General features: G+C 46.2%; 1 protein-coding gene across 2 annotated transcripts in view; it reads left to right on the top strand.

The window, feature by feature from the left end:
* Positions 1-413: 413 nt before the first annotated feature.
* The window catches only part of LOC129702987 (interferon-induced GTP-binding protein Mx3-like), a 56,742-nt gene continuing 34,445 nt past the window's right edge, over positions 414-22,710 (top strand). Inside the window, exons 1-9 of one of the 2 annotated variants that reach the window (XM_055645119.1) lie at positions 414-1,061; positions 8,388-8,486; positions 11,279-11,459; positions 13,157-13,311; positions 15,336-15,512; positions 17,380-17,572; positions 19,321-19,458; positions 20,997-21,151; positions 21,949-22,087. In XM_055645119.1, the coding sequence (XP_055501094.1) occupies positions 8,400-8,486; positions 11,279-11,459; positions 13,157-13,311; positions 15,336-15,512; positions 17,380-17,572; positions 19,321-19,458; positions 20,997-21,151; positions 21,949-22,087 (1,225 nt within the window). In that variant the 5' untranslated portion in view covers positions 414-1,061; positions 8,388-8,399. The remainder of the gene's footprint in view (positions 1,062-8,387; positions 8,487-11,278; positions 11,460-13,156; positions 13,312-15,335; positions 15,513-17,379; positions 17,573-19,320; positions 19,459-20,996; positions 21,152-21,948; positions 22,088-22,710) is intronic. The other variant, XM_055645120.1, reaches the window with a different exon arrangement.

Here is a 22,710-nt window from a genome sequence, read left to right as displayed (position 1 = left end):
ATTTTTGTTGCCGGCTAATGACATTCTTTATTAAATTAAGTCGGATCTTGACCCGAAATCTCACCCATTCCTTCTCTCCCGAGATGCTGCCTGTCCCACTGAGTTACTCCAGCTTTTTATGTCTAACTTCGGTCTAAACCAGCATCTGCAGTTCCTTCCTACACATTCTTTATTAACGCAGCCATAGATTTGCCCTTTAATGTTCATTATAGGTTTAAAATTGATTTGGTGGTGGCTTCTTTTGCATTTTAGATGGAAACACTCCATTTGACTATCTTCCCTAATTCCTAGCTTTTCATCTATATAGTTGGTGTTTAGAGCACCCAGTGAGCCGGGTTACACGGGGAGAGTCAAAGGCCTACAGGCTGCCACAGGCTCAGCCATATGCCATTGAATGTTTGCAGACTTAGGTGAAAGTCAATGCTTTCACACCACCAGCCACATCGCTCCGAGAGTCATCGGGACCAATTTCCTTCAAAACCAAGCTGATGATCAAATGACATAACTGGAAATCAGCAGATAGACTCAAAGGGCTGGAGTAACGTGGGCATTGCAGGTGGTAGAGTGCATCTTGGACAGGAAGAGACATGTTTTAATTTTACTTTTCTAAATACTATGCAGGAAATTGTTTTCTCATTGCATGTGTGGAACCAAACCTCTTTTCTTTTTACAAAACAAAAGGCAGTTTCTTCCTGAAGCAAAAACAAAGGAACAACATGCTGGATGAACTCAGGGGGCTCAGGCAGGTGTTGTAAAGGCTAGAAGGGTGGTTAACGTTTCGGGTCCTGCCTGCCCGTTTGTTGCAGATTCCAGCTTCTGACTTACGTTTTGCTAAAACCAGGAAAACCTGGTTAACTTTCGCTTTTCTTTAAATCGTTAACAGTGCAAACATGTCTAGGCAAATTTAGTTTCGGCTTCCTGAGTTTGTCTCCGTCACTCGGCGTCGAATTCATTGGCTCATTCTCGTTTCGAAAGCGACCCGCACGGGTATTTAAGAACGTGTTGTATCCCAAACGCTTTAAAAACATGTAAAGGTGTCCGTTTGGCTTGATCACATACAGGTACGTGCTTATAGCAACTGCGTAGATTCTACAATATAGCAAATTCACAATATTTTGTCATAATCGTTGCTATATATATATATAATTGTGATTTAATATATTATATATATATATATATATAAATTACAATTAATTTAATTGTATTTATAAATAAATAAATATATATGTTCTTCTCCTTCTTCCCATTCATTCTCTCCAGATACTGCCTTACGCTGCGTTACTCCAGCCTTTGTGTCTACCTTCGATTTAAACCAGCATCTTCAGTTCTTTTTTACCTATATATATTTCCTGCCTACATATGAATATATTTATATGTCTTTTTATTGTTATATATTTGGGAAGGGGTGGGCGTCTTGGGGTCGCGGAGATTGTAACACGGACATGCTTTTACAAACCATTCTCTGATCTCCCTGATAACCACTTGGAGTTCAAGCTGGAGATGCTGCCTGTCCTGTCCCGCTGAGTTACTGGGTCTGGTGTTAAGCAAGTGAGTGTCGCCTGCTAAAAGTGAACATGGACAACCCTCTCTGCTTGCTGTTATTTCATAACAGCTGGGTTGAAACTTTCATGACGCCATGAAATTGTTGACCTCTGGTACTGGAATTAATTGTCACGATACCTTCTTCTTTTTGGAAATGATTATTGCATATTTCTATCATTCCATGTGTGAAGTGTTTTTGTTAACATCCTTCCTGAATGACTTGGAAACCTTTTTAAGGTGTGTCCGCTTGTGCTCATTTGCCAAGATAAGAAAAAAGCTCTTAAATTAAGATCACTCTCCACCTTTCTTTACATGGGTTTACTATAGTTTAGTTATCTGAAGAAGGGTCTCAACCGAAAATATCATCCATCCGTTCTCTCCAGAGAAGCTTCCTGACCCGCAGGGTTTCTCCAGCATTTTGTGTCTAATCTCCGTGTAAACCAGCATCTGCAGTTCCTGCCGACACAGGACGAAACTGTCTTTTGTTTTGTAAAAACAAGAGATTCCGTTCCACATGATAATGCAATGAGAAAACAATTTTCAGCAGAGTATTTAGAAAAGCGTATTTAGCACCCCATCACCTGCACTGCCCATTGGTCCTAGACCAGGGGTCAAAGTACCGGGCCGCACCCGGCCCGCGAAGTGTCCAATCCGGCCCGCGGGATGATTTTTTTTTTGGGGGGGAAAAGTAAATTCATTACCATATATTATGTATCAGCACACCGAAGATATTCGCAAAACTGCTGGAGCGGCAAATGCGCCAGAGGTGAGAGTGGCCATTTGACAAAGAATTAAACCTAAGATCTTATAGAGCTATAAGATATTTGAATTAAACCGTTCACTTGATGCGGGCGGCGGCGCCTCGAGCGGTCCCCGAGTCGTGCGGCAACCTTTGCGCGTGCGCGCGGGGACCACGGCGCGTGCGCGCGGCGGGAGAGGGACCAAAGATCCGCGAGGCTTCGCCGCCGACGTTTGAAACGCGGTGGCGGTTGAGGTCCGCCATCCCCCCCCCCCCAGACTAGACACCCCCCCCCCCCAGACTAGATACCCCCCTCCCCCCCAGACTAGACAACCCCTCCCCCCCCCCCAGACTAGACTACTCCCCCCCCCCAGACTAGACACCCCCCCCCCCACTAGACACCCCCTCCCCCCCCCCCCAGACTAGACACCCCCTCCCCCCCAGACTAGATACCCCCTCCCCCCCAGACTAAATACCCCCCTCCCCCCCAGACTAGACACCCCCTCCCCCCCAGACTAGACACCCCCCCCCCCCCAGACTAGACCCCTCCCCCCCCCCCCCAGACTAGACACCCCTCCCCCCCCAGACTAGACACCCCCCTCCCCCCCAGACTAGACAACCCCCTCCCCCCCAGACTAGACCCCCCTCCCCCCCCCAGACTAGACACCCCCTCCCCCCCAGACTAGATACCCCTCCCCCCCCAGACTAGATACCCCTCCCCCCCAGACTAGATACCCCCCCTCCCCCCCCAGACTAGACACCCCCCTCCCCCCCAGACTAGATACCCCCTCCCCCCCAGACTAGACACCCCCCCCCCCCCCAGACTAGATACTCCCCTCCCCCCCAGACTAGATACCCCCCTCCCCCCCCGACTAGACACCCCCTCCCCCCCAGACTAGACACCCCCTCCCCCCAGACTAGACACCCCCCTCCCCCCCAGACTAGATACCCCCTCCCCCCCCAGACTAGATACCCCCCCTCCCCCCCCCCCCAGACTAGACACCCCTCCCCCCCAGACTAGACACCCCTCCCCCCCCCCAGACTAGACACCCTCTCCCCCCCCAGACTAGATACCCCCTCCCCCCCCCCCCACTAGATACCCCCTCCCCCCCCCAGACTAGACACCCCCCTCCCCCCCAGACTAGACACCCCCCTCCCCCCCCAGACTAGACACCCCTCTCCCCCCCAGACTAGATACCCCCTCCCCCTCCAGACTAGATACCCCCCCCCCCCCCCAGACTAGACACCCCCTCCCCCCCAGACTAGACACCCCTCCCCCCCAGACTAGAACCACCCCTCCCCCCCCAGACTAGACACCCCCCTCCCCCCCCAGACTAGACTAGACACCCCCTCCCCCCAGACTATGACAACCCCTCCCCCCCCAGACTAGACACCCCCTCCCCCCCCCAGACTAGAAACCCCCCTCCCCCGCCGTCACAAAGGGAGCCAACCGACAGCCAATGGACAGGGAGCTGGAGCAGAGCCGGGCTGCAAGTCCGCGGCCAACACCGCTCCGGGCCGGCGCCCCACTAGTCCAGGGCTGCCGACCAACCCGGTAGGACAGGCAGAGGAGTCAGCACCCACCCCGCGCCGGCTACAAGTCTGGGCCGCCGAAACCCCGCCAGCCCAGGGTCACCCCGACCGCCCCGACAGGGACGGTGAGAAGGGAATGTGATGGCCCAGCAGCAACTCAACAGCGCCAGAGCCCCGACCACAGACAAAAGGCAGGCCTGCACACAACGCAGCGCCACAATTGCCGAGAATGTTTATAGCGAATGACCTATGACCTGGGCATGTGCAGTCGGAATACCGAACTCGCTTGTCCGACTCATGACCTAAAATGAGTTTGACACCTCTGTCCTAGACGGTCTGAAAAAGGGTTTGACCCAAAGCATCACCAGAGGTGCTGCCTGTCCCGCCGAGTTACTACAGCATTGTGTGCCTATCTTTGGTGTAAATCAGCATCTGCAGTTCCTTCCAACACATTTAGTTTAGTTTATTGTCACGTGTACCGGGGTACAGTGAAAAGATTTTTTGTTACTTGCTATCCAGCCAGTGGAAAGACAATTCAGGTTAAACACCGATTTTACAGCAATTTATGGAACCTTTATAATCCAGACAAAATAAAGAGCTGAGTTGAAATTCCCTGGGCGGCCACAGGTGCCGTTGCCTGTGGTGAGCGTTCTATCCTGTCGTGTCGCTCCATCAGGAAAGTTATTTATTTACATCTAAACATTAAATCCTTGACCTTGTCTTTAATCTATCTCTGCTGGCTCAATGTTTAAGGTTTTCGTGTTTCAACTCTGCCTGACCTACGCGCACCGTCCCACAACCTCTACTCCCACCATTCTGTTCAATTTCCCCTCTTACCCTCGAATTTGGATCATAGAAAATAGGTGCAGGAATAGGCCATTCGGCCCCTTGATCCAGCGCTGCCATTCAATATGATCATGGCTGATCCTCTAAAATCAGTACCCCGTTAATGCTTTTCACCATATCTCTGGATTCTGTTAGCCCTAAGAGCTAAATCTAACTCTTGAAAACATCCAGTGAATTGACCTCCACTGCCTTTGGCAGAGAATTCCACAGATTCACAACTCTCTGGGTGAAAATGTTTTTCCTCATACTCTCTGCGTTAAAAGACCATCTTAATATCTGGAACATTTTTCCTGTACAATTCGTTAAGAATTTTATATGTTTCTATAAGATCCCCTCTCATCCATTCACTAAATTCCAGTGAGTAAAAGCCTCCCTCCCCTCCTCCGGGGCTTGAACCTCCCTCAATTTGGATAGCAGTAACAGGATCGGTCCGAGTCAGTGTGGATATATGATGGGGAAATCATGCTTGACTAATCTTCTGGAATTTTGTAAAGATGTACCTAGGAAAATGGACAAGGGAGAGCCAGTGGATTTACTGTACCTGGACTTTCAGAAAGCATTTGATAAGGTTCCACATATGAGATTAGTGGGCAAAATTAGGGCACATGGTATTGGAGGTAGAGTGCTGACATGGATAGAGAAGTGGTTGGCAGACAGGAAACAAAGAGTAGGGATTAACGGGTCCCTTTCAAATGGCAGGCAGTGACTAGTGGGGTACCGCAAGCTTCGGTGCTGGGACCGCAGCTATTTACAATATACATCAATGATTTGGATGAAGGGATTCAAAGTAACATTAGCAAATTTGCAGAGGACACAAAGCAGGGTGGCAGTGTGAACTGTGAGGAGGATGCTATGAGAATGCAGGGTGACATGGACAGGTTGGGGGAGTGGGCAGGTGCATGGCAGATGAAGTTTAATGCAGATAAATGTGAGGTTATCCACTTTGGTTGCAAAAACAGGAAGGCAGATTACTATCTAAAGATCAAGATACATTTATTTGTCACATGTGCCAGTTGGCACAGTGAAATGTGATCACCATATAATGGCGTCAAGTTGGGAAAAGGTACAACGGAATCTGGGGGTCCTAGTACATCAGTCTATGAAAGTAAGCATGCAGGTTCAGCAGGCAGTGAAGAAAGTGAATGGCAAGAGGAATCAAATATAGGAGCAAAGAGGTCCTTCTGCAGTTGTACAGAGCCCTTGTGAGACCACACCTGGAGTATTGTGTGCAGTTTTGGTCCCATAATTTGAGGAAGGACATTCTTGCTATTGAGTGCAGCGTAGGTTTACAAGGTTAATTCCCGGGATGGCGGGACTGTCATATGCTGAGAGAATGGAGCAGCTGGGCTTGTACCCTTTGGAGTTTAGAAGGATGAGAGGGATTCTCATTGAAACATATAAGATTTTTAAGGGCTTGGACACACTAGAGGAAGGAAACATGTTCCCGATATTGGGGGAGTCCAGAACCAGGGGCCACAGTTTAAGAATAAGGAGTAAGCCATTTAGAACGGAGACGAGGAAACACTTTTTCTCACAGAGAGTGGTGAGTCTGTGGAATTTTCTGCCTCAGAGGGCGGTGGAGGCAGGTTTTCTGGATACTTTCAAGAGAGAGCTAGATAGGGCTCTTAAAAATAGCGGAGTCAGGGGATATGGGGAGAAGGCAGGAAAGGGGTACTGATTGGAGATGATCAGCCATGATCAAATTGAATGGCGGTGCTGGCTCGAAGGGCCAAATGGCTTACTACACCTATTGTCTAACAGCAATAATGTCCATCCTCAATTGAGGAGACCAAAATTTTACTCAATACTCCAGGTGCGTTCTCACCAGGGCCTTGTACAACTGCAGTAGGACCTCCTTGCTCCTAAACTCAAATCCTCTCGCAAGGAAGGCCAACATGCCATCAGCTTTCTGCACTGCCTGCTATACCTGCATGCTTACTTTCAGTGACTGATGTACAAGGTCTCATTACCCTTTTTCCTAATCTGACACCATTCAGTTCATAATCTGCCTTCCTGTTTTTGCCACCAGTGGATAACCTAACATTTATCCACATTATACTGCATCTGCCATCTGCCCATTCACCCAACCTATCCAAGTCAACCTGCAGGCTCATAGATTCCTCGTCGCAGCTCACACTGCCACCCAGCTTTATATCATCCACAAACTTGGAGATGTCACATTTAATTCCCTCGTCTAAATTGTTAATATATATTGTAAATAACGGGTCCCAGCACCGAGCCATGCTGCACTCCACTAGTCACTGCCTACCATTCTGAAAAGGACACGTTAATTCTTCCTCTTTGCTTCCTGCCTGCCAACCAGACCTTTACCCATGTCAATACCCCAATACCATGTGCTCTAATTTTGTACAATAATCTCTTGTGTGGGACCTTGTCATGGGCTTTTTGAAAGTCCAGATATATCACATCCACTGGCTCATCCTTATCAATTATACTTGTTACATCCTCAAAAAAATTCCAGAAGATTAGTCAAGCATGATTTCCCCTTCATAAACCCATGTTGACTTTGACCGATCTTGTCATTGCTTTCCAAATGCGCTGATATAATATATTTAACAATCAACTTCATCATCTTTCCCATTACCAATGTAAGGCTAACTCATCCATAATTCCCTGTTTTCACACGCCCTCCTTTCTTAAAAAGTGGGATTACATTGGCTTTCCTCCAGTCCTCGGGAACTGATCCAGTCGAAAGAACATTGGAAAATGATCAACAATGCATCCACAATTTCTAGGGCCACCTCCGTAAGTACTCTGGGATCCAGACTATCAGGCCCAACAGTTTACCTAACACCATTTTCTGACTAATGTGGATTCCCTTCGGTTCCTCCCTCCCACTAGATGCTTGGTCCCCTAGTATTTCTGGGAGATTGTTTGTGTCTTCCTTAGTGAAGACAGAACCAAAGTACTTGCTTAACTGTTCTACCATTTCTTTGTTTCCCATTATAAATTCACCTGTCTGATTTGTCTTCACTAATCCTTTCCTTTTCCTTTTTACACAAGCTTTGAGCGAGTTTTTAATTCCCTCGCAAGCTTTCTTTCATTCTCTTCCCCCCCCTCATAATTAACCCCTTTGCCCTCCTCTGTTGAGTTCTAAATTTCTCCCAGTTCACCGGTTTACTGCTTCCTCTGGCCAATTTATATGCCTTTTCCTTGGATTTAACACTAGCCTTGATTTCCCTCATTAGCCATGGTCTTTTTCAAGGATAGATACAAAGTGCTGGAGTAACTCAGTGGATGAGTCAGCATCTCTGACATCAGCGGAGATAAGAGATAGGAGCAGAATTCGGCCCATCAAGTCTACTCTGCCATTCAATCATGTCTGATCCATCTTTCCCTCTTAACTTAATTCTCCCGCCTTCTCTCCATAACCCCTGACACCAGCACTTTGTGTCTTCAGTATATACCAGCATCTGCAGTTCCTCTCTACATCCTATGCGTTCTTCATGAGTTTCATAAAGTGACAACCATTTTATCTTGAAGAAGGGTCTCGACCCAAAACGTCTCCTATTCCTTAGATGCTGCCTCACCTGCTGAGTTTCTCCAGCATTTTTGTCATGTGCCATTTTATCTTTGAATTTGTCGGTTTATATTTAATCTATTGACTTTGATCATTACAATAACTCATTACAAATATCTCATAAACACATGATAATTTATTTGTAATTGAAACAAAAATAAAACAAAAAACGAATAATTTCCACAGATTAACTGCAAAATGACCACAAACACCGTGAGAAAAAAAGGAAAGCCTCACGGACCAGGAAATCCCTATTCATCCAGAGGAATTCGCGCAGAGTTCCAGGTACCCATATGTCCAATATACTCAAAGTACATCAAATTTTGCACCTCTTCAATCCTTCTCCTGCAGCTTTTTTGTCTGGTATTTATCTCTGGCCTTTGTCCAATCTTGTACCAATCAAAACCTCCCTCACCTCACCTCTATTTATTTATTATTTGGCTGAAGAATGTTCTTGACCCAAAACATCACCTACTCCTTCTATCCCGAGTTGCTGCCTGTACCGCTGAGTTGCTCCAGCATTTTGTGTGTCTTTGGTTTAAACCAGCATCTGCAGTTCCTTCCTATATCACTTGCCTGACTTTGTCCTCTCTTCCAGCTGTTACACCGCCACTACAATCGATCTGTAGAAGGGTCCCAACCCGAAACATGGCCCATCCATGCCCCCCCCCCCCACAGAGATGCAGCCTGACCCACTGAGTTACTCCAGCACTTTGCATCTTTCATTTGCAAAGTAATGTCACTTTGTCTCCTTTCACCCAAGTTTCCTTGCACAATCTTTAATCAGTCCAAGCCTATCCCAAATAATTCCCTTCAATAACCTACACACCACTGACATCAGGCCCTTCCCTAGCTTGTCCTTGGTGCTCTTAAATAACATGCAATGTTAGGCATCCTTCAATCATCAGGAATTTTACCTGTGGCTAAAGATGTATCTCTGCAAGGGCCTCTGCAAAGTCTTCCCGAGCATCCCACAAGTTCTGAGGATACTTTCTCTATCAGTTAACACCTTGGGTACCTTTCCACCAGTTGTAAAGTCTCCAGGGATGGTCTGGAATACTCTTCACTTGCCTGGATAAGCACCGGTCCAACAACACTTAACATGGAAAATAGGTGCAGCAGTAGGCCATTTGGCCCTTCGAGCCAGCTGATTATCCAGAATCAGTATTTGCTTTCTCCCCTTATCCCTCGATTCCGTTAGCCCGAAGAGCTGTATCTAACTCTCTTAAATACATCAAGAAACTCAACATCCTTGTTGTAGGGTAATAGGCCTCAATAAACAGTCCCTGGTGTGTAGGGAATGGATGTGAAAGTTGGGCCACATAGAACAAGAGTGAACGGGTGATTGATGATTAGCATGGGCTTGGAAGGGCGAAGGGTCTGTTTCCATATTGTATCTTTCAATCAATGACAATCTCAATCAGTCTCAATCGATCATACAGAACAAGGAACCCAATTGATAATTTCCTTACTCCATACATCAAAATATATTGCTCCACCAGTTTCATATTGTGCCATCTACAAATTACACTGTTGTAATTCATCCTAGTTATGCAAAATGCACTTCATAAACTCTGCCACCAAGATAGTCAAGGACGAAAAGTGCACCACCATTTCGAAGGTTCCCCTCCAAGCCATTCACGATCCTGACTTGCAAATGCTTCACCGCTCCTTCACCAAATTCGGGTTTCTATTCCTAAAGAACTCCCCTAACAACTTCATTGTGGCTGTACATTCCCCATGTCCATGGAAGTGTACATACTGCCCAGATCCAAGGATTTGGCTCCCAATCAACTTAGCAAAGGTATTGGGGTGGCACACTGTTAGAATCGCTGCTTTACAGCTCCAGAGACCTGGGTTTGTTCTTGACCACGGGTGCTGTTTGTACGGTCTGTGTGACTGCATGGGTTTTCTCCAGGTTCTCCGATTTCCTCCCACACTCCAAAGACACACAGGTTTGTAGGTTAATTGGCTTTGGTAAAAGTTATAAGTTGTGTGCCGGATAATGTTGGTATATGGGACAGTCTCTGGGGAATTCACTTGGACCATCTCCAAAATCTCCCTACCGTTTCTTCATCACAGGGGACAGACTATTGACTGACATCTATTACAAACCCTCTTTGTCCTCACATTTCACCCCATCAGCCGTCGCATATAGCGTATAATCCTGCGATATTTTCACCACAAAATCCAATGGGATCCCACTACTGGTCATGTCTACCTATCTCGACCCTTTTCTGCTTTCTGCAGAGACCGTTCCCTCCGCAACTCCCTGGTCAACTCGTCCCTTCCCACCCAAACCACCCCCTCCCCAGGTACTTTCCTCTGCAACCGCAAGAGATGCTACAGCTGTCCCTTTACCTCCCTGCTTGACTCCATCCAAGGACTCGACAGTCTTTTCAGGTGAGGCAGAGGTTCACTTGCATCTCCTCCAACCTCATCTACTGTATCTGCTGTTCTAGGTGTCAACTCCTGTATATCGGCGAGACCAAGCACAAGCTCGGCGATAATTTCACTGAGCACCTCCGCTCAGTCCGCCTGCTCAGCACGTTTAACTCCCATCCCATTCCCAATCTATCTTTTCTGTCCTGGGCTTCCTCCATTATCAGAGTGAGGCCAAGCGTGAATTGCAGGAACAGCACCTCATATTTCGCTTGGGTAGCTCACACCCAAGTGGTATGATCATTGACTTCTCTAACTTCAAATAGCCCTTGCTTTCCCTCTCTCTCCATCCCCTCCTCCTTCCCAGTTCTGCCACCAATCTTATTGTCTACGACTATATTCTATTTCTGTCCCACCCAGTCCCCTGACATCAGTCTGAAGAAGGGTCTTGACCTGAAACGTCACCCATTCTTTGTCTCCAGAGATGCAGTCTGGCCCGCTGAGTTACTCCGGCATTTTGTGTCTCTTTGAATGTCTGCAGTTAGTTAGGGATGGGCATTAAATGCTGGTTTTGCCAGAGATGTCTTCATCATTAAAAAATGGAGGAATGAAATGTGGACTAGACTGTTGCTTGAAGGTCAGTCAACATCAGCGACTATGGATGCAGAGCTATGAAGTTGCTTTTTTTATCTTAGGGACCAGAAATTCCACATGAGGCACAGGCAAATCATCTTCCCATGGAGAATTTTGCCAATGGTCCTCGCGAAGTTCCGGCCTTTCATGGAGCCTTTTCTAACCTCTCAAGGCCAGTCTTTCAGGATGCCCGGTTGCCGTCGTACTCTCTGGGCAGGAGCAAAAATAATTCTTTTGGCGAAGGCAAGTGACTTTATTTTCTGAAAATTACAATGAGATCAAGTTTCAGTTGAGTTTATTGTCACGTGCACTGAGGTACAGTGAAAATCTTTTTGTTGCATGCTAACCAGTCAGCATAAAGACAATGCATGATTGCAATTGTCAAGGGTATTGGGGTGGTGCATTGTTTGAATCGCTGCTGTACAGCGCCGGAGACCCGGGTTCGATCCCGACTATGGTGCTGTTTGTACGTTCTCCGTGTGCTGGATGGGTTTTCTCTGGGAGCTCCGATTGCCTCCCAAACTCCCATTCCACACAGGTTAGTACATTAATTGGCTTTGGAGAAAATTGTAAATTGTGTGTATGATAGTGTTGGTGTATGGGATAGTACCTGGGGAATTCACTTGAACCATCTCCGACATCTCCTTACCGTTTCTAGATCTCATTGTCTCCATCACAGGAGACAGACTATTGACTGACATCTATTACAAACCCACTGACTTCCATAGCTATCTAGACTATACTTCTTCCCACCCTGCTGCCTGTAAAGACTCTCTCCCTTACTCCCATTCCTCCGTCTACGCTGCGTCTGTGCCCAGGATGAGATTTCCCATACCAGGTCATCGGAGATGTCCTCCTTATTTAGGGAACGGGGATTCCCCCTTCCATTATAGATGAGGCTCTCACTGGGGTCTCCTCGATATCCCACAGCTTCGTTCTTGCTCTGCTTCTCCCCCATTCGTAACAAGGACAGAGTCCCCCTAGTCCACACCTTCCACCATGTTGCATACAGCATATAATCCTCCAACATTTTTGCTGCAAAATACAACGGGATTCCACTATTGGCCACATCTACCCATCTCCACTGCTTTCTGCAGAGACCGTTCCCATCGCAACTCCCTGGTCAACTCGGCCCTCCCCACCCAAACCAACCCCTCCCTAGGTACGTTCTTCTGTAACCACAGGAGATACAACACCTGTCCCTTTACCTCCCCGCTCGACTCCAACCAAAGACCCCAACAGTCTTTTCAGGTGAGGCAGAGGTTCACTTGCACCTCCAACCTCATCTGCTGTTCCTGGCGTCAACTCCTGTATATCGGCGAGACCAAGCACAGGCTCGGCGATCGTTTCGCTGAACACCTCCGCTCAGTCCGCATGCTCAACATTTTAACTCCACCTCCCATTCCCAATCTGTCCTTTCTGTTCTAGGCCTCCATTGTCAAAGTGAGGCTCAGCGCAAATTGGAGGAACAGCACCTCATATTTCACTTGGGTAGTTCACACCCCAGTGGTATGAACATGACTTCTCTGACTTCAAATAGCCCTTGCTTTTCTTCTCTATCCATCCCCTCCCACTTCTCAGTTCTCCCACCAGTCTTACTGTCTCTGACTACATTCTATCTCTGTCCCGCCCACTCCCCTGACATCAGTCTGAAGAAGGGTCTCAACCTGAAATGTCACCCATTCCTTCTCTACAGAGATGCTGCCTGTCCCACTGAGTTACTCCAGCATCTTGTGTCTATCTTCGAAAGTCTGCAGGTAGTTAGGGATGGGCATTAAAAGCTGGCCTTGCCAGAGATGTCTTCATCATTATAAAATGGGGGAATTAAATGTGGATTAGACTGTTGCTTGAAGGTCAGTCAACATCAGTGGCTGGATGTAGAGCTATGAAGTAGCTTTTTTTAATCTTAGGAGGTAAAGGAAATTCCATATTTGGCACAGGCAAATCATCTTCACCAGCGGAAGTAGTCACTGACTCTCGCCGTTTTCCGTACGATAATGGAAGCTTTATTAACTCTACAAAGACTGGCTTTGAGAGCTGGATACCTGCGTTTGGCATGCCAGCAGCACAACAAGCACAGACAGGACAACTGAAGGCAAGTGACTTTATTTTCTGCAAGCTACAATGAGATCAAGTATCCGATTCAGTTTCAGCTCAACACGGAGCTATGGTGAAAAGCGTTTTGTTTCATACTAACCAGTCAGCACAAAGACAATACATAATTGCAATCTGGTCATTCTCAGCATATAGATACATGATTAGGAAGTTTGGTGCAAGGTAAAGCCAGCCAGGTCCGACGAAGGATTGTCCGAGGGTCACCAATGAGTTAGATAGTAGATTTGCTCATGTCTGGAAGATGTCCTATATCTCTCTCTCCTTCTCTCTCCAGGCAATGGGTGCCCCATTGTCCGTTCATTACGAGCAGGAGGTACGACCATGCATTGAATCCCATTGATTCTCTGAGAGGATTTGGTGTGGATAAGGATCTCGGACTTCCAGCCATTGCAGTGATTGGTGACCAGACGCCACCCGGAGCACTGGCCTTTAGTTACGGACACTCACGAACGGCGCACCTACCAACCATTGCCTTGGCTCTGTCCTGAAGGCGGTGGCTCAAATATCATACTCACTCGCCCCCGGCCTATTGACAACCCCGATCCCGACAGTGAAGCCCAGACACAGGAGGTGCGCGGCTGTGCTGGCGGCTTTGCGCAGGATGTGGTACAGCCAGAACTCCGTGCTTGGTTCCACCATTGTGGCCGCCAGTGCAGGCTCCTTGCATCCTTGTGTCACCGCGCCTCCAGAGGAGGGCGATGGGCGTCTTCTTCAGCAAGCATCTGTGCCCAGGATGAGGTTTTCCATACCAGGTCATCGGAGATGTCCTCATTCTTTAGGGAATGGGGGTTCCCCCCCTTCCATTTTAGATGAGGCTCTTTGATTAGGGTCCCCTTGATATCCCGCAGCTCCACTCTTGCTTCCCCCTCTCCCCATTCGTAACAAAGGCAGAGTCCCCCTTGTCCTCACGTTCCACCCCATCAGCATCGCATGCAGCTCCAGAAAATCCTCCGACATTTTCGCCACAAAATCCAATGGGATCCCTCGACTGGCCACATCTCCCCATCTCCACCCCTTTCTGCTTTCCGTAGAGACTGTTCCCTCCACAACTCCCTGGTCAATTCATCCCTTCCCACCCCCTCCCCAGGTACGTTCCCCTGCAACCGCAGGAGATGCAACACCTGTCCCTTTACCTCCCCGCTCGACTCCATCCAAGTACCCCAACAGTCTTTTCAGGTGAGGCAGAGGTTCACTTGTACCTCCTCCAACCTCATCTCCTGTATCCGCTGTTCCAGGTGTCAACTCCTGTATATCGGCGAGACCAAACGCAGGCTCGGCGATCGTTTCGCTAAATATCTCCGCTCAGTCCGCCTTAACCTACCTGATCTCCCGGTTCCTCAGCACTTCAACCCCCCGCTCCCATTCCCAATCTGACCTTTCTGTCCTGGGCCTCCTCCATTGTCAGAGTGAGGCCCAGCGCAAATTGGTGGAACAGCACCTCATATTTCGCTTGGGTAGTTCACACGCCAGCAGTATGAACCTTGACTTCTCTAACTTCAAATAGCCCTTGCTTTCCCTCTCTCTCCATCCCCTGCCCCTTCCCAGTTCTCCTACCAGTTTTACTGTCTCCGACTACATTCTATCTCTGTCCCCACCAAGTCATCAGGGTCAAGGAAACAGCATTCACGACGTGGCCCTGTTTTTAACAATCTTTCCACCACCACAAGCACGAGAAGGTCAAGACACCATTGTATGCAGATGCCAAGAAGTGTGTCTAGCTCTGGCTGAACATCTTCCAATCTTGCGTGTGGAGTCGATAAGAAGAACCGTTCCTTCTCTCCAGTTTGCCTGTCCTGCTGAGTTACTCCAGCATTTGTGTCTACCTTCGAAAGTCTGCAGGTAGTTAGGGATGGGTATTAAATACTGGTCGCCAGAGATGTCTTCATCATTATATAATGGGGGAATGAAATGTGGATTGTCAACATCAGCGACTGGGTGTAGAGCTATGAAGTTGCTTTTTAAAAAAAATCTTATGACATAAAAGAAATTACGTATTTGGCACAGGCAAATCATCTTCCCATGGAGCATTTTTTACCAGCAGAAGTAGCCAATGGTCCTCGCGACACTCTGTTCTATAATGGAGACTTTACTAGCCCCACAAAGACTGGCTTGCAGAAGGATGTCTGTATGTCTACATATGGCGTGCCATCAGCACAAGCACAGACAGAACAAAGAGTGAAGGCAAGTGACTTTATTTTCTGAAAACTACAATGAGATCAAGTTTCCGATTCTGTTTCAGTTTAGTTTATTGTCACGTCCACTGAGGTACAGTGAAAATCATTTTGTTGCATGCTAACCAGTCAGCACAAACACAATGCATGATTGCAATCGAGTCATTCACAGCATATAGATACATGATTAGAGCGTTTAGTGCAAAGTAAAGCCAGCCAAGACCGAACAAGGATTGTCCGAGGGTCACCAATGACTTAGATAGTGGATTTGTTCTTGTCCGGAATCAATCAATCAATCAATCAACCTTTATTGTCATCTTGCAAGCAACAGTTGTACAGTGCAAAATGAAAAGACGTTTCCCAGGGAATACCGGAGCATCGCACGTGAAATTTAAAACATTTCACACATAATAACACTAAAAACAATCCAGTCCCTGATGGAACAGTATAAATAGTTAAAAGCAGGTAAAACACAACGTTAAAATACAATAAACGAATCATAAAAATGTCCGGGGCAGCTGATTTGACTGGCCAGTGCCAGTTATTAAAGTGGCCAGTGCCAGTTATTAAAGTGTCCGTGCCAGCCGCAGAATCAAGTGACTGTGAGTACAGAGTGACTGTTTAGCAGCCTCACAGCCTGTGGTAGGAAGCTGTTTAGCAGTCTTGTAGTCCGGGCTTTGATGCTTCGATATCTCTTGCCTGATGGCAGGAGATCCAGGTGTATGTGGAGGGGGTGCAGTTTGTCCTTAGCAATTCTCTGAGCTTTTTTCAGACAGCGGCTCTGGGACAGTTCTTGTACTGAGGGTAGGGAGACGCCAATGATCCTCTCTGCTCCCCTCACTACCCTCTGCAGAGCCTTCCTGTCCGAGCAGTTGCAGGTGGAGTACCACGTATTTATGCAGTACGTGAGTGCAGACTCCACCGTATCCCTGTAGAAAGTCCTACATATCTATCTAACTTATATTACTAAATTCTGTTCTTGACCGCTTTTGGCCATCTGTGCTGCGATTTCCGAGAGAACGCCGCCACCTACGGCCGTCATTTTTGGCCACCTCGCTCAGAGCCCCCCTCCGCCACATGTGTGCCGAGGATTTTTCCCGTCTATGAAAAATGACAGAGATATTAATGTTTTTTACAAAATTCCCCATTCTCTCTGTTGCCCCCGCTGGCGGAAGGGGGGAGGGACTATAAAACCAGGAAGTGCTGTGCCTCAAAGTCTCTTCAAGATGGAGGAAGGCAGAGGGTCACGGTTCTCTGAGCTGTGAATAACACTGAACACATGTCTACTAAAATATAAGTGTCCTTAGTGGTTCTAAAATGCTTGCAGAATGTGTCCATTGGTTCTAAAATGTTTGCAAAAAGTGTCTCTTTTGGTTCTAAAATGCTTGCAAAACATGTCTATTGGTTCTAAAGCTTGCAAAAAATGTCTATTGGTTCTAAAGCTTGCAAAAAAATGTCTATTGGTTCTAAAGCTTGCAAAAAAATGTCTATTTGTTCTAAAGCTTGCAAAAAGTGTCTCTATTGGTTCTAAAGCTTGCAAAAAAATGTCTATTGGTTCTAAAGCTTGCAAAAAATGTCTATTGGTTCTAAAGCTTGCAAAAAGTGTCTCTATTGGTTCTAAAGCTTGCAAAAAATGTATATTGGTTCTAAAGCTTGCAAAAAAAGTCTATTGGTTCTAAAGCTTGCAAAATAAATGTCTATAGGTTCTAAAATGGTTCATACTAGCCCTCCCCCCCCCCCCCACTGGTCAGCAATATTGGAAGTGGTGCAGAGGTGGAATATTGCGTTGGGGGACCAGCCCTCCCAAGTAATGCTGGGACCCAACGGGTCCCACTTAGTCTAGTATACCCTATATCTCTCTCTCCTTCTCTCTCCAGGCAATGGGTGCCCCATTGTCCATTCATTACGAGCAGGAGGTGCGACCCTGCATTGATCTCATTGATTCTCTGAGAGGATTTGGTGTGGATAAGGATCTCGGACTTCCAGCCATTGCAGTGATTGGTGACCAGAGCTCTGGGAAGAGCTCAGTGTTGGAGGCGCTCTCAGGAGTGGCCTTTCCCAGAGGGAGTGGTAAGAGACTGTTGGAGTCAATAATTAATTGTTTAGGAATTTATATCCCTTTGTGTTCAAAGGTAACATTGCAAAGGCACACAGAAAGTCTACCTCATCAAAACAGGCTTGGGCACCACAAGGTGGGAACGGTTATAAGCCATCTTAATTAAATTAGACACCAACAGGCCTACAATTTTTTTTTAAATTCCCTCTAATATACTGTGGAAGTGTCTTAATCAAGATATTGTAGACCAGGTTAACCTTAGGATACAGCACGGAAACAGGCCCTTTGGCCCACTGAGTCCAGACCGACCAACAATCCCCTTGGGCATCACTATCCTACAGATACTAGGGAGAAGTTTACATTTATATCAAGTCAAGTAGGATACAAACCTGTACTTCTTTGGAAACCAAAGATCTCTGAGAAAACCCACGCAGGTCATGGGGAGAACATGTAAACTCCGTCTAGTCATACACTCGTATTCAGTTCGAACTCTGGTCAGTGGCGCTGTAAGGCAGTAGCTCTACCGCTATGCCACCGTGCCACCCTTAATTATGAAATCGTATAGGAATGAAATCTTATTTCTATCTGATGGTTTGAATTCACTGTTTATAGGAACAAATCCCTGGGGAAATCACCCATTGTTTTCTGTGGAATCTAGTATCCAAATTATTTGCTGAATTTCCTCCACTACAAGTCAAATCTCTAGAACACTTGTTTTTATTTGCCTCTGAGGAATATGACCGGTTCCACAGTTCACAATGGTGTATCCCTGTTGGGATCACATCAACTCTAGCCAACAATCAGCCTATTGGAGAAACTCCCTCACTGAGATGATCTGTTTTGTTGGCACTGATTTGTCCTGGTCTTTCCTTGCGACCAATTCTCTCTCCCTCCCCACAACAATCAGTCTGAAGAAGGGTCCCAGCCCAAAACGTCACCTTTCCATTTTCTTCAGAGATACTGCCTTTTCTGCTGAGATACTCCAGCATTTTGTAATAGGCCAGTTTCTTATCATTTGTTTTCACCATCTAACAGGGGTCAAGAATATTTAATTGTCATATATACTGGCAAGAGAACAATGAAATTGTTGAGTCTGAAGAAGGGTCTCGACCGGAAACATCACCCATTCCTTCTATCCAGAGATGCGGCCTGTCCTGCAGTTACTCCAACATATTTTGTCTATCTGAGGTGTAAACCAGCATCTGCACCTTCCTACACAGTGAAATTCTTAACTTGCTGCAGCTTAAGAGGTCCATTATTTCAGTAGCACACAAATAATTATACAATAAATGATAATACAATTGTACAAGTACCATTATTTTCTATCATTGGATTAACTTATTGTTCTGTTAAGATGGTCTTTTAACACAGATAGAATGAGGAAAAACATTTTCACCCAGAGAGTTGTGAACCTGTGGAATTCTCTGCCACAGAAGGCAGTGGAGTCCAATTCACTGGATGTTTTCAAGAGAGAGTTAGATATAGCTCTTTGAGCTAACAGAATCAAGGAATATGGGGAGAAAGCAGGAGTGGGGTACTGATTGTGGGTGATTAGCCATGATCATATTGAATGGCGGTGCTGGCTCGAAGGGCCGAATGGCCTATTCCTGCACCTAGTTTCTATGTTTCTATGAATAGAATTGTAATTGTAATTCTATGAATTCTGATTATTATTATTGGTTGCACTGGTTTGTTCTGACAACACCTCTCAAAATGATTCTCTTCTATAATGACATATCTGGTAATGTTTTTATTGCGACAGGAATTGTAACAAGATGCCCACTTGAATTGAAGTTAAGAAATGTCAAAAAAGCAAATGTTTGGCAGGGGAAAATCAGCTACAGGGGTTATTCGAACTACCTCAGTAGTGCAGCTGAGGTGGAACAAGAAATTCTCAAAGGTATGTTCCACAATATTGCTGTGTAAGACATGTTGTGGATAGATGATGAAAGATGAATTGTGATTCAAATATGACACTGCAAAGATTAGTTTTGAAAGATTGCTAACAATTTCATGCATTAAATGTAATCGCAACCAACTACTAACCATACATCAAAGTTGCTTTCTTTAATACAAATTTTCCTAAATGAAGAAAAGGTAAGCATTCAACAATTTGAAAAGTTATAATTTTGTTTTGGTTTATTAAAAAAGATCAGGAGAAATAAGAGTTTGGGCCTTGATGAGTCCCTTGGGGATGCAAGTCAGTCCATCAAATGCATCTTCTAGCAACCAATTTACACTTCGATTGTACTTGTAATCAGGTACTTAATATTAAACAACGGTTACAAAGAGCATATTTGACGTATCTTATTGTGATTTTGATACTACACTCGGCCCAATAAGTTTAGTTTAAATAAAACATCCAACCAAACCCAATTAGGCTTATCACTAGAAGTGTACTGAAACATTTTATTTTGCTGGACAGTCCTGCAGCATATCACTGGTGCTCTCTGCCTGTTGAAGGTCATATTGTGAGCAATTTTGGGCACCATATCTGAGCAAGGATGTGCTGGCCCTGGAGAGGGTCCAGATGAGGTTTACAAGAATGATCCCAGGAATGAGTGGGTTAACTTCATATGATGGCACTGCGCCTATACTCGCAGGAGTTTAGACGGATGACGGGGGGGGGGTAGAACCTCACTGAAACGTCCCGAAAACAGGAAAGTAGACTATTATCTAAATGGTGGCCGATCAGGAAAAGGGGAGATGCAACGAGTCCTGGGTTTCATGGTACACCAGTCATTGAAAGTGGGCATGCAGGTGCAGAAGGCAGTGAAGAAAGTGAATGGTATGTTAGCATTCATAGCAAAAGGATTTGAGTATAGGAGCAGGGAGGTTCTACTGCAGTTGTACAGGGTCTTGGTAAGACCACACCTGGAGTATTGTGTACAGTTATGGTCTCCAAATCTGAGGAAGGACATTCTTGCCATGGAGGGAGTACTGAGAAGGTTCACCAGACTGATTCCTGGGATGTCAGGACTTTCATATGAAGAAAGACTGGATAGACTCGGCTTATACTCGCTAGAATTTAGGATGGACCGAGATGAGAAAAGCATTTTTCACACGGAGAGTGGTGAATCTCTGTAACTCTCTGCCACAGAAGGTAGTTAAGGCCAGTTCATTGGCTATATTTAAGAGGGAGTTAGATGTGGCCCTTGTGGCTAAAGGGATCAGGCAGTATGGAGAGAAGGCAGGTACAGGATACTGAGTTGGATGATCAGCCATGATCATATTGTATGGCGGTGCTGACTCGAAAGGCCAAATGGCCTAGTCCTGCACATATTTTCTACGAATCTATGAAAGAACTGGAACACAGTATCAAGTAGAAGACTTCACCAGGGACCCTGGAACAAGCGAGTCTGCTGCTTGACCTTGCTGTCAACTCGAGGACGACAGAACATCTGACTTCATATGTTTTCACTTCTTTCCTGTTTCCAGCCCAGGACAGTATTGCAGGGTGGGGAGTGGGAATCAGCCATGAACTAATCAGCCTCGAAGTTGAATCCTCCAATGTTCCTGACCTGACTCTGATAGACCTGCCGGGTATCGCCCGAGTCGCCGTTGGTAACCAGCCCCAAGATATCGGAGTCCAGGTAATGGAATCGTATTTATGTCTGATGGCTTGAATTCACAATTTCTTTGGAAAACATCCCTGGGAGAATCACCCCATTGTTGTTTGTGGAATCTTCTATCCTAGATAAATGCTAAATTTCCTACGCGACACGTCTAAAATCTACAACATTACTTTTAATTGCCTCTAAGGTATTTTGGAAGTGTCTTGAGGTTATGCAATATTGGAACTCCTCTCTTCCCTATACATTTTGCACACTTGCTGATCAACTAATCACACAGATATTTTAACTCTATAATCTGTTTCTTAATATATTGACATTAGTTTTTTTAAGTTTTAGAGATACAGAGTGGAAACAGACCTTTCGCCCCACCGTGTCCGCACCGAGCAGCGATCCCCGCACATTAACATCTATCCTACACACACTAGGAACAACTTACACATAAACCAAGCCAATTAATCTACATATCTCTACGTCTTTGGAGTGTGGGAAGAAATCGAGGGTCTGGGAGAAAACCAACATGGTCACTGGGAGAACGTAAAACCCTGTACAAACGGCACCCGTAGTCTGGATCGAGCCCGGGTCTCTGGCGCTGTAAGGCAGCAACTCTTCCGCTGCGCTGCATCTTCTAGCTGTTATCATTGGGCAGGAGATACAAATGGTGCACTACTAAGTTCAGGAAATGTAATTCTTCAGAAATGCAAAGTAACAATTGTGTTGTTGTCCATTGCCCTTGTGCCTGAAGTAGTTGTGCCTTTACAATGTGCAGATGTCAACCTCTTCATGGTTCTATAACTGTGTGGTCCGCTTTATTCTAGACTAAGAGACTCATTACATCGTTTATTCTGAAACAAGAGACAATTAACCTTGTCGTCGTGCCTTGTAACGTCGACATAGCAACCACAGAAGCACTGAAAATGGCCCAGGAAGTGGACCCTTCTGGAGACAGAACTTTGGGTAATTGCATACGCTTCCTCACTCCATTCCCCCTTCACCCAGGTACCCAACACTAGCACAATGGCCTTCGTATATTTTGAGTAGGCCTCAGCGGCATCTTTCTTGCACTGCCTGTAAAGTGCCATGGAATGTCACATAAGGTCATAAGTGATACATAGTAAATAGGTGCAGGATTAGGCCATTCGGCCCTTCGTGCCAGCTCCGTCAGTCAATATGATCCCCCTCCATTGTTAGTGGGACCCAGTGCAAATTGGAGGATCAACACCTCATATTCGCTTGGGCAGCATACACCGCAGCGGTATGAATTATATCTTTTCTATGCAACCCTTGCTCTCCCTCTCTCTCCTTCCCTCCCCTTCCCAGTTCTCTGACCAGTCTGACTCCCTCTGATTACATTTTGTCTCTATTTTGTCTCCGGAACTAGCTAACAATGGTGTATTCTACATTTTACTTGATTTGCCCCTTTTGATCTCTCACTCTTCCTTATTTCTGTAACTCCCTCTCCCCTGACACAGTCTGAAAAAGGGTCTTGTGCCAAAACGTCATTCCATCTCTCCAATAGACAATGGGTGCAGGAGTAGGCCATTCGAGCCATTCAATGTGATCATGGCTGATCATCCCAA

This window comes from Leucoraja erinacea, chromosome 13 (genome assembly GCF_028641065.1).
Source record: "Leucoraja erinacea ecotype New England chromosome 13, Leri_hhj_1, whole genome shotgun sequence".
Taxonomy (NCBI): Eukaryota; Metazoa; Chordata; class Chondrichthyes; order Rajiformes; family Rajidae; genus Leucoraja; species Leucoraja erinaceus.
Note: the sequence above shows the minus strand (reverse complement) of the source record. Positions and strands in the feature narration are given on the sequence as shown.